This window comes from Cladophialophora immunda, assembly GCF_000835495.1.
Source record: "Cladophialophora immunda strain CBS 83496 unplaced genomic scaffold supercont1.2, whole genome shotgun sequence".
Taxonomy (NCBI): Eukaryota; Fungi; Ascomycota; class Eurotiomycetes; order Chaetothyriales; family Herpotrichiellaceae; genus Cladophialophora; species Cladophialophora immunda.
Genome location: NW_015622542.1, coordinates 6,110,831 through 6,123,969, shown reverse-complemented (window position 1 = coordinate 6,123,969; position 13,139 = coordinate 6,110,831). Strand labels below are relative to the sequence as shown.

Below are 13,139 nucleotides of genomic sequence, written 5' to 3'. Positions count from 1 at the left end.
ACTAAGATGCCCGGCATCCCGAGTCGAAGCTCGCTTCTGCATCGCTGCGCCTCTGCTATGCAGCCATCCCACTATGCAACCACCAAGACTGCCTATTCTACTGCAGCCATTGCTGGTTGCATGCCATGCTAGGCTTCCTGCCCTCTCCATGGCCGCCCATCCCATTCCGTGCTGGTTGATCCGAATACCTGTGTTAGCCTTGAGCCGATTCTGCCTTCTGCTGAATGCCAATTCAGCCTGACGGCACGATCAGCCTGACGGCACGATCAGCCTGACGGCACGACCAGTTTTGCGGCCCATCCCTCATGATGCCGCGGGTCACGGCGGTTACGAGTTGTTACGATCTGCTGCCAGCATTGATTCCGCCTTTCTACGCATCACGCAAACGTCTCCGTCGACCGACAGCTACGGGCGACGATGGCTGACCCCTTTAGTATTGTTGGAGTCATTTCCACGGCTGATGTTGTCTTCACGCGGCTCTTTAAATACATTAAGGGGGTCAAAAGGGCCGAGAAAGAAATTCTGGACCTCGCCGCCGAGGTGAAGCGTCTGTATTGGACACTGCAAAGCGTGAGGACGGCGGCCGAGGACCTCAAGGATCTGAACGGTCATGCACCTCTCGTCGATCCCAAGCATATCTCGGATTGTGTTACTACCTTGGATGAGTTGCGCCAGTTACTTTCCAAATATCAACCTGAGGCCGAGGCGGAGGCTGATTTATCTATCAGAACTGTCAAAGCTCGATGGATGTGGCCGATTGACAAATCAAAAGCTCTCGACCTCAAACGCAAAGTCCATGATCACAATATCAGCTTCACGACCTCGCTCAGCGCTAATGGCCTCTCGATGATGGTGGCGATGCTCAGTAATGCAGAGTCATCCGCTAGCACACTCGAAAAAGTCAGTAAATTGCTGGAAGCATCCGCCCAGATCGAACTCAACAAGACCACACGGGAACTTTTATCTGTTGTTGGCCCAACAAGACCTGTTGCGTATCAAAAGACTAATGCACAACTTCACCATCCCGGAACAAGCATCTGGTTCATTGAAAGCGACGAGTTCAGATGGTGGCTCGAAACTCAGAACTCCAAGCTATGGGTCTTTGGCATTCCGGGCGCTGGTAAAAGCGTACTGGCCGCCACGGCGATTGAAAAAGCACTTGCATATGCAAATTCGGACAATGCAGTCGCCTATTTCTATTGTGACTACAAAGATCCTGAAACGCAAGACCCAGTCAAAATCCTGGGTTCTTTGGCCGAGCAAATAGCGCGACAGGACTCTCGAAGCTTCGACAAACTAAAGGCATTCGTTCACGCGCATACTCACGATAAAGACCTGCAAACTTTTATCACCAATGAAGAAGAGCTCTACAACCTTGTCATCGCTATGGCTGAGAACTTTGAAACCACTATGATCATTGTCGATGGCTTGGACGAATGTGAAGACGTCCGCAGGACAACAAGGTGCCTCACATTGCTAAGCGAGGGCTCGGCACGTATAAAAACTTTTCTTTCAAGCCGGAAGATTGTCGATGTCGAAGACTTCATGTCAGACTACAAGAGGATATCTATAGCTGCAAGAAGCAGTGATTTACGTCTCTACGTCGCAGCCGAGATGGAAAACCGCATGAAGCCAAGTAATGTGAGACGTCTGAGGATCAAGGATCCAAGCCTTAAAGGCGAAATTATGGACAAGCTCATCAACGGTGCTGATGGCATGTTCAGATGGGTGGCGGTGCAGTTGGACTCTTTCTGCGAAATGCCATCTGACTTCGACATCCGGGAAGCCCTCAACACTCTTCCTCGTGGACTATTCCCCTCATACGAGCGTGTTCTAGATCGCATCAGTCGGAAGCATCCTCTTACACAGCGCCTGGTCCAGTGTGCCTTGAAGTGGATTACCTATTGCAACATGGAGGTGCCGGCTCTTCTTGAGGCCCTTGCGGTAACTGAAGACACGCGCCAGCTTAAAAACCTGCGCAAATACGAGGTGCAAGATATTCTTCTTCATTGCGAGAGCTTGGTGCGACTGAGCTCAGATGAATACAAGGTTGAACTTGCTCACTTCACCGTGAAGGAATTTCTTACATCGGTCGATACCACTGCAAGACCGGACCTGTCCAGCTACAAATTGAACTTCGAAAGTGACCGCCAATACCTAGCAGCAACCTGCTTGACCTTCCTCTGCTGCGGTGACTTTGACATTTGCTTGAGGGAGGAAGAGTTGGCTTCCCGCCATCATGAACACCCCTTCCGACCGCAGGCCGTAGTGAAATGGGTGAATCTCGCCAGAGATTGTACGGAGAGCCCGAGTGTCCGACAGCCCTTGATGAGACTGTTTGGTCCTCAGAGCACACGTCTTGTTACTTCATGGGCACAAGAATATCTCTTCGAGTTATTTGGCTTCCGTAGCATAAACCCGAGCGGTTTTTTTGGATCACGAATCCGTTGGAAATCTTTCACTCCACTGCACTGGGCCGCAATGATGAGACTTCCTGACGTTTGCCGAAGCCTGACTTGCGTGCCAGGTCAGACCCAAGCAGGTTCTTCGTTCGGAACGCCGCTTCAGATGGCTTTGGTAGGGTGCCAATGCTACTGTGTGGCACAACAAGGCTCACGTGAAGCCAGCTTGAGTTACGGTTTTGATGCAGAGATTGAAGACATCTTCCTACTGGAAACCGTGCAGGTCTTGATTGATCACGGAGCAGACGTCGATGGAAATTGGGTCCACCAAGATGGAGTCTTGTCCATGACTCCCCTGGTAATGACACTTTTGACTCAAGAGTGGTATTCCTTTCGACTCCTGCTTCGTGCGGGAGCCAAATGTGGGATTGTTGTCATTGAGAAGTTGATAGAGTATCTGGATTCCAGCGAGTTCGAATGCGACGACACTGGCCTTATGAGCATTGTTGACAGCATATCAGAGCAAGAGATTGCTCATGGAGCCAAAGAAGCATTTTCGAGGATGAAAGCAAAATTCTGCACACTCTCGCCTAGCGTCGACATGCCATCCGGAGCCCTCCAAATCCTTTCTCAATCTGCAGATGTGGAAGCTCAACTTGAATTGGTGCTTGACTCGGCCAGGTTCAACAATGAGAAGAGTATGACCTCCTTGCTTGAGGGTCTTTCAATAGACTGTAATTCGAAGAACCATGCCGGTGAATCAGCACTCATGTTAGCAGCCAGGCATTGCAATGTGCCCATTTTAAGAATGCTCCTTGAGCATGGGGCTGAGCTGGAGATTGCAGACGAAAAGGGCAGGACACCACTACACCATGCCGTCAAGAGTGGAATGCCGGAAGCTGTGGAGTTCCTGCTTATGACTGGGGCAAACCCGCTACTGTGTGACCACCGAGGTTGGAATGCCTGGCATTTCTGTGCATCCAGAACGGATGCCGATAGTCGGCACATCTTGGATCTCCTTCTGGAGAATGCTCCAGCAGGAGTAGACACGGTTGATAAAAAAGGGCGCACGCCGTGGTTGGTCGCTGCCCAAGAGGGAATTCCGGAGCATTTCTCGTTCTTCGAGGAAGCTGGCGCAAACCTGTGGAGCACAGATGTGTCTGGTCGGACAGCCCTGCACATAGCAGCAGTCAACGGTAATTGCGAATGGGTGAAGCGCCTCCTTTCTCGAGGACATGATCCTGCATCACTAGACTCCAAAGGCCAGAATCCGTTGTCATATTCTGTGCCAACTATTTGGCAACACGATTCTTGCTTCAAGCTTCTTTACCACCACAGTCCCGATCTTCTCCTCTCCAAATCGCCAGGGGCAGAGTCCGCTCTGGAGCGCTTGTTGATGTCCGATATGTGGAATTCCGGTTCTTCCGCAACGGACGAGGCGCTTGAATCGATGATAACAAAGAGTGCCGAAAAGATCTTGCTGGGGATCACGATATTTCTCATGGCCTCGGGTTTTGTCCATCTCCGTACGCCCTGCAGGATGCTGAGGACAATCTTCGCCGAAGATAGAAGGTGCCTGACTGGTCTCTTCGACGATAAAAACTTGCTGGAAAAAATGTCAAGATGTCTTTTTCAGGCGTTAGACACATTGGCGTCCTCTTTCTTGGCAGGGGGCCATTCCGAGCAAGATGAATTGGTAGGATTGAGTATAGTTCTGATCGATCATCTGCCTGAAGAATGTCTTAGAAAAATTCGGGTAAAAGGCCGTCAAATACTCACCTTTGGCCTTCTCCGGTCAGACGCTATCGCGAAAGCCATTCTCAAAAGGTATGTGGATCTCGAGACAAGAGACTTGGAAATGGCCGACGACAAGCATTGTGTCAATGCGCTGGAGTGCGTGTTTTGGTCTCCTTGTGGCAATGCACTATTCGAGATAATCCTGGAAAGCGCCGGGTCTTTCGATTCTAAGACGTTGCTGGGAGCTTCCTTGCTCCATCTTGCAGCATCGGCATTCTACCTTGACAGGGTTGAACTGCTCCTGTCAAAGGGGCTGGACCCAAATGAGAGGGATCATGGTGGTAGTATTGCTCTCCATTACGCTTGTTATGCTCAACGTGTGGAAAGCGCAACATTGCTGCTCACAGCTGGCGCAGACCCGTGGCTGTTGAACTCGAATGGCGTCTCATCGGTTCAACTAGCGATTCAACACGGCTGGCTTGGCTTTCTCCAGTCGATTCCTGTTGAGGGAGGCAGATGGAGAGAATCTTGTCCTCTGCAATTGCCGCACGGCCTGCGGGCTATCAAGCTTCACCACGCCGCAGCTGTCTACAGTCAGCTCGAGTGCCTCAAATTCCTCCTCGGTCTCTCCCAGTACTTCAAGCTTGAGGAGCAAACGGACGATGGATGCACGTTACTGGAAATCGCAGTTCAAAGGCGTTGTCAGCCGATTGTAACATATCTACTGCAAAGTGGCGCCACACCCCATCGTGCTAGGAATGGCAACACTGCTCTGCACACGGCTGCTGAGTTCGGAGACCTCGAAATTGTCAACGCGCTGTTAAAACATGGATTCGATCCGCTCGAACCTGGATCTTATGGCCGCACGCCCTTATCAATTGCGAAGACTTTGAACTGGACCGAAGTCGTCTCGGTTATTGAGGCTTTCATTGCAGACAAAAGTATATTTTCAAGTATATTTTCCCTCGCTTTGGTCCTTCACCGACCTGTTTGCTGACCATCTACAGTTTCGCAGGGCCAGTGTGGGTCTGTTCGTGCAGAGAAGAAAACGACGCCAACGAATGTCTCAAATTCCCCCCGAAGAGAGCTCAAGTACGCCATCGACTCCAACAATCTACAGTTGTGTCAGCGGCTGGTTTCCGAAACCCATTTTCAAGTCGAGAGATGTGCATGCTGCGGGAGCACGAATGCAATATTGTATTCTTTATGGGCAAATAAGGAAGAGATTTTTCTATACCTCCTAGAGGCAGGACTGAACTATGGGGAAATGATGCATCAAGAATACAGTGCTGTACACCTATGCGTCATGAGCAATCTCCCACGAGCTCTGAACCGGATTTTGGACATGTGTCCGGAGCTGCTCTTCCTGCGAACGAATGTTCACCCGCTCCACCTGGCTGTTCTGGCGCAACGGAACGAATGTCTGAAAATCATGCTAGAGAAGAGGACCGACTGTTGGAGCAGGTTGCACAAATCTCTCACTCTTTCCGTTAACCGCGACTGTCCGGATTCGAGAGTTGCCCATGCACAAGGCAGTCTCGACATGTGGAAGAGACGTGGACCTCAAGGCCACCACCTGATCTCGATTGAGGATCTCCTGGGTGTGGAAATCTCTCCTGAGCTTCCGAATGATCTGGAACTAACGAAGGGTGTGAACGTGTCAATGCTTCTCGGTGTAGGAGCTCACACAGCATTGCAGTGTGCTGCCTACAATGCCAATGTCGAAGCAATTCGTCTGCTCCTGGAACACGGCGCCCGGGTGAACCAGGAATCGTCCATTTACCTCGATACAGCACTCTCTATAGCTGCCAGGCGACCTGATTCAAAAGCTGTCTGCGCTCTACTTGATTATGGCGCGTCAATCCATCACTTTCCATCGGACAGCGAAAGCTGCGCATGTTCAATCCGTCTTGCCCATTCCCAAGTATCTGGGGAGAAGCTAATTCAGTCTAATTTGTTCCGCCTGCCATGCTGCTTGGATCGTCGGACTCTTATCTCTGAGCTCGCGGCGTCATCTAGGGTACTAGAGCTCTACGAGGCGGTTGGTCATCCACATGAAATGATAGAACCGGATGGTCTCGGATGGACAGCATTACACTCTTGCTGGAACCGCGGCCCAGCTGTCATGAAGGCCTACATTCTAAACTCTGGCTTGGACTTGAGCGGACGTACAAGATGTTTCGGTAGCGCCTTGAACTATCACTGGTACGACTTCAACCATGGACTGCTCCGGCGACTGCTGAGAAGACTGGGACGTGAACAGAGCCTTGACATGCTGAATGTCAAGCCAGAACATCGCGACACACCCCTCTACGCCGCGAGTGCAATGGGACAACTAAAGATCCTCCGGCTGCTTCTCGTCTCTGGGGCGGATCTGGACTTGATCGGCGGGCAAATGGGCACGCCGCTTATTGCCGCCGCATCTTATGGCAGACTGCACATCGTGAAGGAGCTCATCAGCGCTGGCGCCGGGTTCTCGTGCTTCTGTCCCGCTCTGGGTGAAGTGGTCAACGTCTTCGACCAAGCACGAGACTTCCCGGAAATCCAGCGTTGGCTGCTGGTCGGAAGATGGATGGAAAGGAGTTGTATTGGCTGGGTCGGATCTACATGTTGACGGTGGGTATGGAATTGCGGGCAGCCACAGATTAATCCTCCAGACTGTGAACCCCTACTGGACAAGCCTCTCGGATAGAGGTTTGCATGATACAATATATGGGCGAAAGAAAATTGCTTTCCGAGAATCGTGGTGTCCTCGAAACTACATCAGACACACATTATCACTTGTGCCCTTTCATATCTCTTCTTCATCTGCAAATCATCCTGAGACTCAGAATGCAACAAAACACTTAAACTGAGGCTGCTCCCAACCCCCTCGAGATCACATAACAGAAGGGGTGGCAGGCAGATGGTCCTCCCAAAAGTACATACCGAGCACGTGGAAGGAAACCGATTTAGTGCGCGGCAGAGACAGCTGCTGCCCGGCCCTGGCGTCCTATGGTTCATCCAAAACAGCCTATTCGCATTCTGGCGTCATTTCCCGTGCTCTGTATTGGTGATGAGACCCAGTCCCAAGGGCATTTTCAATGTCGAAGCCCTCGATCTCGCCCTGCTTGTACCGATCGACCATCTCGGCAAAGGTGCACCACTCAACCCCTTGGAATGTATTGATCCATTCAATCATCCGTTGGTGCATCCTGATCACGTGTGGCTTCCCGCTGACCTGAGGATGGATGCTCAGTGGGAAGACGAACTCGTCGTACTCTTCGTAGTAGTACAGGAAATGCTCCTTCCATATATTCTCGAGCACCGCCGGGTCGATGAAACCGTCGCTCCCGCCGTCGCCGGGTTGGAACGGTGGCCAGTCGTCTAGGTGCCAGTTCGCCGGGACCGTGACGATGGTTGAGAGTCGTGGGACAGGCATGGGAGTCATCCAGGTCGCAGCTGACGGCGAGGTTGAGGCGGTGGGGGCCTGCAGTGGCGTCGCTTTATACGTTGTCTCCTTGACGCCGTAGTTGCTGTATGGTGTCCGCGATATCAAACAGTCGTGGTGCATGGAGCTGTGGTCGTATTCGATCCCCATCTCCTCGAGGAGATGAATGGAGTGGCGAGACATGGTCCACGCCGGGGCTGTCCACCCTCGAGGTTTCTTCCCGGTGAATTCTGTGAGGACTTGAATGGATTTCTGGAGAACAGCTCGTTCCTGGTGCTCGGAGAGTCCTGACACATACTCATGCGTGTACCCGTGGAGCCCTCTAGAGAACGATGGTCAATGGTGCAGCTCCACGCGATCTGGAAAAGGGACAAGGCTGAAACGTACATCTCATGGCCAGCGTCTCGAATCTTGGCGATCTGTGTCGGGAACGATTCCACGCTGTGCGCAGGGACATACCAAGAAGTCTTGATGTTGTATTTGTCCCAGAGTTTCAGCAGTCGATCGATGCCGACGACGGCGCCAAAGATGCCCCTGGAGATGTCGACCGGATCTGCGGCCGACCCGTCCTTCGTATCGATCCTTCATTTTTTGGTTTTCTCGTCAGCCGCAGCAAGTGATTGATATCAGGAGTGTTGCGTGGGCTTCTTTGGAAGTCACTTACCATCCAGACACGGCGTCGACGTCCACGCCGTAACCGACGAGGATCTTTTTACCCATTCTTCCCGGAAACCACGTTCATGGCACAGACATCTGTCTACGCCTTGTCTGTCCGTCATTCTCCTGTGTGCAGGACTCTGAGTCCAATTTAGGTCAGGACATGGGGCTTGCGCGGTGTCGAGACTGGTGTATTCCGTGCAAACACGCTTTACCGGCTTATCGACATACCGCATTAGGAAGTCAATCCCGCTGATTGGCTGAGTCCCGCCCGCCCCCTAGCTCTCCAATTCTACGAGGCTGGAATAAATGAGGGTGAAAGAGAATCTTGAGGTTACCTTTGGTAGGGGTTACAGAGGACTCGAGTCAGGTCAGGGAAAGCTATCGCTCCGGTTGTATTTGGTATGAAGCCTGGTTGCATGCCCAAAGTCCGTCATCCGCACAACGAGCAACTAGTTCAACACGTCAGCGAGATGTTCGACGTTTGTTGCGAGGGCTCGCCTTACCAGATTGGCGTCCAGCACGGCAAGGAACTTGCACCTCAGATTCAGGGCAGCATCGACTTTTACACGTGGATGTTCAAGAAGTATACCGGAAAGGATTGGGAACAAATTCTGGTCATCGCGGAAGAATTTGAGGCGCGGATCCAGACGACATGGCCGAGATATTATGAAGAAATCAGGGGCATCGCGACAGGCTCCGGCCAGGGCACCCTGGACATCATTGCGTTGAATACCAGGACGGAGATTGCGTATGGGCTTCTTGCGGCTTACACGAATGTCCCCACCGATGGATGCACCACGCTGTTTTGGGACACCGGGGACAATGTCTTCCTCGGACAGAACTGGGACTGGATGGAGGAGCAGAAACAGAATGCCGGACTGATGACCATCAAATCCCCAGGTTTTCCGACCATCAAGATGGTGACCGAAGCAGGAATAATCGGCAAAATCGGATTGAACTCAAGCGGCGTGGGCATTTGCATGAACGCCATCAGATCCACAGGCTACGACAGCACGCGGATCCCAGTCCACCTCGCTATGCGCATGGTGTTGGAGTGCGAGACGGCGTCGCAAGCAGCAGAACAGCTTCAAGCCGTGGGAGTGGCAGGATCCGTGCATCTCTTGGTTGCCGACGTCGCCACTGCCTTCAGCTTCGAGTTTACGCCACGGAGCTGTCTTCGCCTTCATCTCGATGACGAGGGCCGGATCGTCCACAGCAATCATATGATCGAAAAGCACCCTGGAATCTGGGAAGACCCCGAAGCCGACTCGTTCCCAAGGCTGCAGCGGATGAGACAGACAGCCGATGAAAGGTTGCTAACAAGCGGCGTGAAGAGTCTGGGCGCCTTTCAGAGTCTGTTCGACGACCATCAAGGGTTTCCAGTCTCGATATGCAGGTTTCAAGAAGGGGCCAGTGAAGACGCAACGTTGTTCAACATTGTCATGGACCTGCGAAAGACCGAGGCCACGGTCACGTGGGGCAGGCTCTGCAAGCCAGAGCGTGTGTATCGTATAGCATTTGATGCACAAGGATAAGGAAATAGTGAATCACTTCTCTGCACCATTTCTCGCATGTGCAGAATAATACATGTATGAACTCCGTAGTAATTCAAGCTTCACGGGATGGGACAAACCCCCAGTCTCTGTTGTCAAACTCTTCAAATGTGCCAAGTCAGATGCCCCACACTGAGGGCACGTGCAATGCTAATCCACTATCTAGTTACGAGTAGTCTCTTATCAATACCTCATTATCTACTGGACCTATCGTCGATGCAGCAACAACCTGTCCGCGAGTCTACTGACTCAAGTCCAGAACGCTGGGTTTGCCAATTCCAGCTGTATACAGCCTTGTCTTCACCTATCTCCATGCAGAAGATTTGGAGAGAGCAGGATGAGTACCAAATACCATGGCGCTGCCTGTAGGACCTGCCGACGACGTGGACGAAAATGCTCCCGGGAGCTGCCAAAGTGTAAATCATGTCTGGACAAAGGGCTCGAGTGCGAAGGCTATGCATTACGCTGGGCAAGCATTTCCATGCATGGCAAGCTGGCTGGAAAGACTGCCATGGTGGAGCAAAAGACAATGAGAACGGCGAGAGGAGTCCAGCCAGAATCACAGGTGCAAAGAACTAGTACCGCATCAGACGAGAGGAATTTATCTTCAAGAGTGCCACCTATCTCAGCTGCTCCATCACATCCTGTTGCCGATATCATCAACGACTCTCCATCTACCCCAAATTGGAGCCCGACTCAGTTCGAGCAGGCAGCTCTCGTGGTCTTCGACCTGGAATCCGAACCGACGGAGCTGGATTCGGACGGCTTAGATGAGATTACCGACCAGCAGTTTGACAACCTGCCACTGGGAAATAATTACGCTGTGCCATTGAACCCATTGGACCCGTACAACATTCCCCAGGAACTCAAATCTATTCTCAACTACCACCTGCTTGAAGTCGCTCCGAAACTGGTTGTTGACGACGCCGCAGCTCGCAACCCTTATTCGCAATTCATCCTTCAACTTGCGGTGGAGAAGCCACCACTTCTCTACGCGTGCGCGGCTCTTGCTGCGAGTCATCGGCATGTCCGACTCTCGAATGAGAGTTGCAAGGTTGACTGCTTGAGATTCCGAGGCAAGGCGATGCGCCGGTTACAAGAACAGCTGTGGTCGGAACAGTGTGCAAAGGACGATGGAATTCTCACCACCATCCTGATGCTGACCCTGACTGACATGAGTCGTGGTGATCCTTCAAATTTCGACGCACATTTCAATGCCTCCAAAAGACTCATCAATCTCCGGGGCGCCAAGCTCACTCGTGATGCATTTGTTGAACAATACATTGCATGGCTCGACATAATGTGCGCTGCTAATAACAAGCGGGAGGCACTGTTCACCTCCGAAGATATTGCCCATTTCACCGGACCATCGGGAGAATGGAGCCACGATGTCTTTCCATGCCCTCCAGACCAATTCACCATCGTCTCAGAAGTTGTTCGACTTTACAAATCGCAACCCGACCCTCGAAATCCAGCACCCGAAGTTATAGCAAAGATTGAAGAGCGAAAGAGACAATTGTTATGCCTTCCCATGCACACTGAAAGGGGTATCGGGTGGTTTCATCTCACCGAAGCTTTTCGCCACGCGATTGCTCTTTATATGATTCGCCTTTTTCACATCGAAGCCGACCCGGACGAGATGGTGTGGCTGACGCAAAGCGTGTTCTATCACTCGAAGCTTACGCCGCCCTTTACTGGATGGACTAATCATCTACTGTGGCCTCTGTTCCATGCAGGACTAGAACTTCGGGATGAACGCCAGAAGCAGTGGCTGCGAGAAAGATCGGAGGTCATGCAACGAAGCGGAGGCTTTCGCAATGTCGACACATCTATGAAGATTCTCGAACAGGTTTGGAGCAGTGGCTGTCGGCCAGACCACACGGATTTCCTGTCCCCAGACTCCTTCAACACCATGGTTTTCGTGTGAGCATACTTTGAAGTCCCCAATTCTATGACTAGGCCCTGACGTCTGAGGCTTGAAGTTGAGCCCATCCATAATCTTATTCTACTCACCAAGCAGGAGAGGTCAGGATGTTGAATGTCACCTCACGGCGGCTATATCTTTTGTCTACAGAGAACTCAGCAGTGTTCGAGCACAGCGTTCGCCAATCAGATACGCGTTGATTTGGGTGTGGTTGCAAGTCAAAACCGGACACACGGACAGGTCGGCCACGCGAAGCCCTTGCACCCCAATCACCCTGAATTCTGTGTCTACGACGGCCTGTGCCCCGCCGCGGGCTCCCATTCTACAGGTTCCCATGCTGTGATAGCCTTGACCGAGATTTTGGCGAATGAACTCCCGGATAGTCTCATCATCGTCTCCGGCCGGGGCATGCACCACTTCGCGAATGTACGACTTATAAGCATCTGCCTTGGCGATTTTCATGGCCTGCTTGATGGTTTCGATGGCGATCCGCTGGTCGTATGGGTGCTCAAAAAAATGAGGATTGACTTCTGGGAGGTCCCGCGGATCGGCTGATTGCAGACGCACCGTGCCAAGGGAGAGGTTGTTTTGGAGAAGGAGTTCGTGGTGCATATAAACATTTCGAGCATCTCCTTGGAACGCCACTGGACCCGATCCGAGCCATATCTCAGCATTGGGTCGAGTTGGCTCCATCATGAACGACTGGGTATCTTGATCCAAATCATGAAACTCGGAGCTGTCAAACAGTCCCTTGAGCTTGGGGAATGCCACAGATCCACTCGTTCCAAACACATTGTGCGGGCCAGTCTTGTCCCTCGCATACATGGCATCGGCTTCAGCAAGCAATTCCGGGCTTTCAAAGATCTGGTTATGAGCCAGGTTGTCGTCATCAACCAAGTACTCCAGCGTCAGAATGCTGTGATCGAACATGTTTTGGCCAACATTGGGGTTGTCCACAACGCAATGTATGTTCAGGCTTTCGAGGTGTTCTCGTGGTCCAATGCCAGACAGCATAAGTGTTTTCGGACTTCCAAATGTTCCCTGACACAGAATGATTTCTCGGCAGCAAAATAGATGGCGGGGTTTGTCACTCGCTTGGTCGGTTATTTCAACGCCCACTGCTCTCGGCGTTGTATCGTCGAAAAGGATTTTGTCGACCGAGGTACGAGTGAAAATCTGGAGATTTGGAAGTCGCTGCTGTGTCTCTTCGTCAAGGAAGCGATTCGCGGCGTACGATCTGACGCCTCCTGCGTTGTTGAATTGTGCAAGACCCACGCCTACGGGGTTCCCAGAGTTGTTGTCGGGACAGAAATCGATCCCCGTCTCATGGCAAGCTTGGAAAAACATCTCGACTCCGGGCGTCATGACGTCCCCGAATCCAACCTTGAGAGGCCCTCCAACCCCATGGTTGGCGGGATCCGGATTTGCATATT

At 51.9% G+C, this 13,139-nt stretch overlaps 2 protein-coding genes across 2 annotated transcripts; both read left to right on the top strand.

Moving 5' to 3' along the window:
* Window positions 1-417: 417 nt before the first annotated feature.
* On the top strand, window positions 418-6,808 carry PV07_04306 (uncharacterized protein; the record flags this gene model as incomplete). The annotated part of the gene is made up of 2 exons (XM_016391098.1): window positions 418-5,080; window positions 5,147-6,808. 2 exons carry the CDS (start codon window positions 418-420, stop codon window positions 6,751-6,753), a joined length of 6,270 nt encoding a protein of 2,089 aa, XP_016253000.1. The 3' UTR covers window positions 6,754-6,808.
* Window positions 6,809-10,263: 3,455 nt separating this feature from the next.
* PV07_04305 (uncharacterized protein) lies at window positions 10,264-11,715 on the top strand (the record flags this gene model as incomplete). The annotated part of the gene is made up of 1 exon (XM_016391097.1): window positions 10,264-11,715. One exon carries the CDS (start codon window positions 10,264-10,266, stop codon window positions 11,707-11,709), a length of 1,446 nt encoding a protein of 481 aa, XP_016252999.1. The 3' UTR covers window positions 11,710-11,715.
* Between the last annotated feature and the right edge of the window lie 1,424 nt (window positions 11,716-13,139).